Raw genomic sequence first — 3,379 nt, 5'->3', positions numbered from 1 at the left:
AGGAATGCTTTCCTCCCAGCAGGCACAAGGAGGAGGTGTTGCTCTGTTCCAGGCTCCCTCCCTGCTCTGTCTGCACCAGGCCATCTGGGAGCAGTCATTGCCACAAAAGGCAGGGGACAGTACGTGTGGCCAGCACCCTTTATAGACCAAGCTTTTGATGGTTTGCCTCACAGTCAACACTAACCTGAGCTAAATACCTCAGAGGAGCTTAGGCTGTGTGAAATGTATGGAGGGAAAATCTCCAAAAAATTCCAGGAAAATCTCTCAAAATTTGAGGGAAAATTACCCAAAATTCCAGGAAAACCCCTGAAGTTTGACCAAAAATACTCCAAATTTTAGGGGAAAAAATCCAGAAAAACATTGAAAAAATCAAGGAAAAAGGGCCAAAATTCCAGGAAAAACATCCCAGAATAACCTTCAGCAAAAATCCCAAAATCCCACTAAAAACTCCAAAAATTCCGGAAAAGCCACCAAAAAAATTCCAGGAAAAATCTGGTAAAAATTGCAGGGAAAAGCCTTAAAAATCTGCTAGAAAAAGCCCCAAAATGCTAGGAAAAATCTCCAAAGAAATCCAGGAAATCCATGCGAATATTTGAAGGAAAATATTTTTTAAAAATCTTGGAAAAATCCCCCAAAATTCCAGGATAAATCCCCAAAATCTTCATGAAAAAAATTCCCTAAAATTTGAGCCTTTGGCTCAGTGATTCTATTTAAAGTCCACACAGAGGCATAAGAAAAGTCGTTGCTTTCTGGAGAAGATGAAGTGGATGTGAGGCAGTTTCAGCCCTGCCCTGTGTGAGGGCAGTGGAGGTTTTGCCTCTCTCAGATCAGGGGCCACACATGGCTCTGGGTCAGTTGTGGGATGAGCTCTGGGTTGCTTTTCCAGCCCTGGATGCACCATTCTGGCAGCCCAGAGTTGGGAGGGTGGTTCATTGGGAGGCTTTACATTTTGGTGCCTCTGTGGGCCTGCATTTTGTGACTGACACCAGGCAACAGCCAGAAAGTTATTTCCCCTTATTACACAAGGAGGATTGAAATTTTGGGTTTGTTCTTGCATTACTGTGAAGAAAGACCTGTGAAGCAGAATAATGCCCCTGCCCTCAAGAAGGAGGTCTTTGTCAGGGCAGTTCTTTGTGTTGCAGACACAAACTGCAGGGCAGCCTTGTCACAATTTCTTCTGCATTTTCAGGTGTATGAGAAAGGTTAAGGTCTCTCTACGTTTTGCCTCTCAATGTCAACAGACAGTTCTGTTCAAATATGAGCCCTGGGATTTCTGCTCTACATTCTGGGGACAGCAGCAGTGGTTTTTCTGCTGCATCACCCAGGCCGTCTGGAATATCTGCTGTCTCAGGCTGGGTGAGAAAGCAGAATTCCAATGTAAGACAGAACCTGCTGATAGCAACTGTCTTACTGTCCAGAGGCTTTGTTGGCCTATGTGTTTTTAATGATAACTTCTTTTCTCCTGGAAGTAAGTTAGGAAAGTCTCAGCTTGAGTTGTCCACTATACCTGGAATTCTTACAGGATTGGCTTTTCATCTTCTGTGCATCTTTTGTTAAATCCAGTATTTCGTAGTGTTACAAACATAGATTCAGTCACCTCAGCAGGAGGGAATTTCAGTGCCTTCAAGTTTCCTTTAACATCAGCAGTGGAGAAGGTCAAGAGCCAGAGCAGAAACCTTTTATCTTGATGTTTTCCACTCTGATATTACGTGACTACTCTATTGAGGAAAACTAGTGAAACTCTGGAACTGGCCTTCATAATGACTTATTTAATCTTGTAAAATTCTGTTGATGGTGTTACTAAATTGTGGGTTTGTGTAGATGATGAAAAGTCAACATGCATTTTCACTGTCCTTCTTTTTCTCACAGTATTTCAACTCTAGAAGTTGCCAATTAGTGCTTGGAGCTGGTGCATTACAAGTTGTTGGCTTGAAAACAATCACTACAAAAAACCTAGGTATGGATTTCTGTATTTAAAATGTCAAAGCTTGTTTCCCTGCCTATTAAAAAACCCAAGTGCAGAAAAGCCCTAAATATCTGTGACAAGCTGGGTTTGAGTTGTGGGGCTGTGCATGGGCACAGAGGGTGGTAAGACCTTGCCAGTTACCTGCCTGGAGTGTAGTTTTAAAATTTCTCCTGAAATTAAGAGCCTTTGACTGATGGGTTGGAGCAGGCATTTAAACTTAGAGTTCCATGTTTCAGGGTGAGAAACTGGTGAAATTACCAGATGCATTTCCTTTTTGGAAAGGGAACAGCCTGATGAGAATGGGTTGAGAAGCTGTGGGCCGCAGCTGGGTCAGGTTTTTGCTGCAGAATGTTAGGCCAGTGTGGTGACCACACTGGCACCTGTGTGTGTCCTGCTGCTGGCTCAGGCCCTGTTGGAGTGGGAGAAGCCTGGTTTTTGGGATCCTGCTGGCACTGCAGCAGGAGCAGGTTCAGGGCAGGTCAGTGCTGGCAGGGCAGGGTGTTTTGTACACCACTGCAGCAGAAACACTGCTGCCTTGAGAATGTGGTTGCTGAGGTTAAGTAGCTGATCAGTCAGGTCTTTAGAGATCTCTCCGATGTCTGCGTGTGCTCAGGGCTCAAAATGTCGAGTAGACACTCAAGGAACCTCTTGGAAAATCAGTCCCTTATCCCATCTTACCAGGCTGGGTGTGAGCTGCCAGGTACCAGTCTGGCATCTTCACAGGGTGGGAGTTCCCAGGGAAACAAACATGTACCTCCATGCTTTCAGAACAGACCAAAGCCCAGCATGTGAAATTGTGTCAGATCTGTTATTTATGTCAGAGGAGACACAGTCCATACAGAAATCACTCTTCCCATGTAATAACTGTTATTTCTCCTCCTGGGTTCACAGCCCTTTCTTCACGTTGCCTCCAGCTCATCGTACACTACATTCCCATTATCAGGGCTCACTTTGAAGCTCGGCTGCAGCCAAAGCAGTTCAGCATGCTCAGGCATTTTGACCACATCACAAAGGTAACTCTTCTGGCATTTCCTGAAACACAGAGTTCTGCTTTTCAACTGTGCTCTGAAGAACATGAATGCCACTGGAAAATGAAACCTGCTTTCTTCCCTTACAGGATTATCACGACCACATAGCTGAAATTTCAGCAAAGCTCGTTGCCATAATGGATAGCTTATTTGACAAACTATTATCCAAGGTAATGATTTATGGAAATAATTATGCACTCTCTAAATTGCAACTGGAGGTCTCATTGTATACAGTCTAGATGTTTCAAATGGAGTCTTAAACTTTCCTAATGAGGCCTTGTTTGAACTTCTTTTAATTATATAGATGGAAAGCTCTGTGCTGTTCTCATGAATGTGTCTTGTGTTCACATTTGCCACCTGGGTGTCAGTCACCTTCACTCCCAGG

At 44.0% G+C, this 3,379-nt stretch overlaps 1 protein-coding gene across 2 annotated transcripts in view; it reads left to right on the top strand.

The window, feature by feature from the left end:
- VPS54 (VPS54 subunit of GARP complex) overlaps nt 1-3,379 on the top strand; it is a 47,342-nt gene that overhangs the window by 37,287 nt on the left and 6,676 nt on the right. For both annotated transcript variants that reach the window (XM_031060965.1, XM_005425786.2), the window contains 3 exons: nt 1,870-1,957; nt 2,858-2,979; nt 3,084-3,164. In XM_031060965.1, the coding sequence (XP_030916825.1) occupies nt 1,870-1,957; nt 2,858-2,979; nt 3,084-3,164 (291 nt within the window). The remainder of the gene's footprint in view (nt 1-1,869; nt 1,958-2,857; nt 2,980-3,083; nt 3,165-3,379) is intronic.

This window comes from Geospiza fortis, unplaced genomic scaffold (genome assembly GCF_000277835.1).
Source record: "Geospiza fortis unplaced genomic scaffold, GeoFor_1.0 scaffold134, whole genome shotgun sequence".
In the NCBI taxonomy this organism is placed as follows: Eukaryota; Metazoa; Chordata; class Aves; order Passeriformes; family Thraupidae; genus Geospiza; species Geospiza fortis.
The sequence above is the reverse complement of the archived record's forward strand: the minus strand, read 5'-3'. Positions and strand labels throughout refer to the sequence as shown.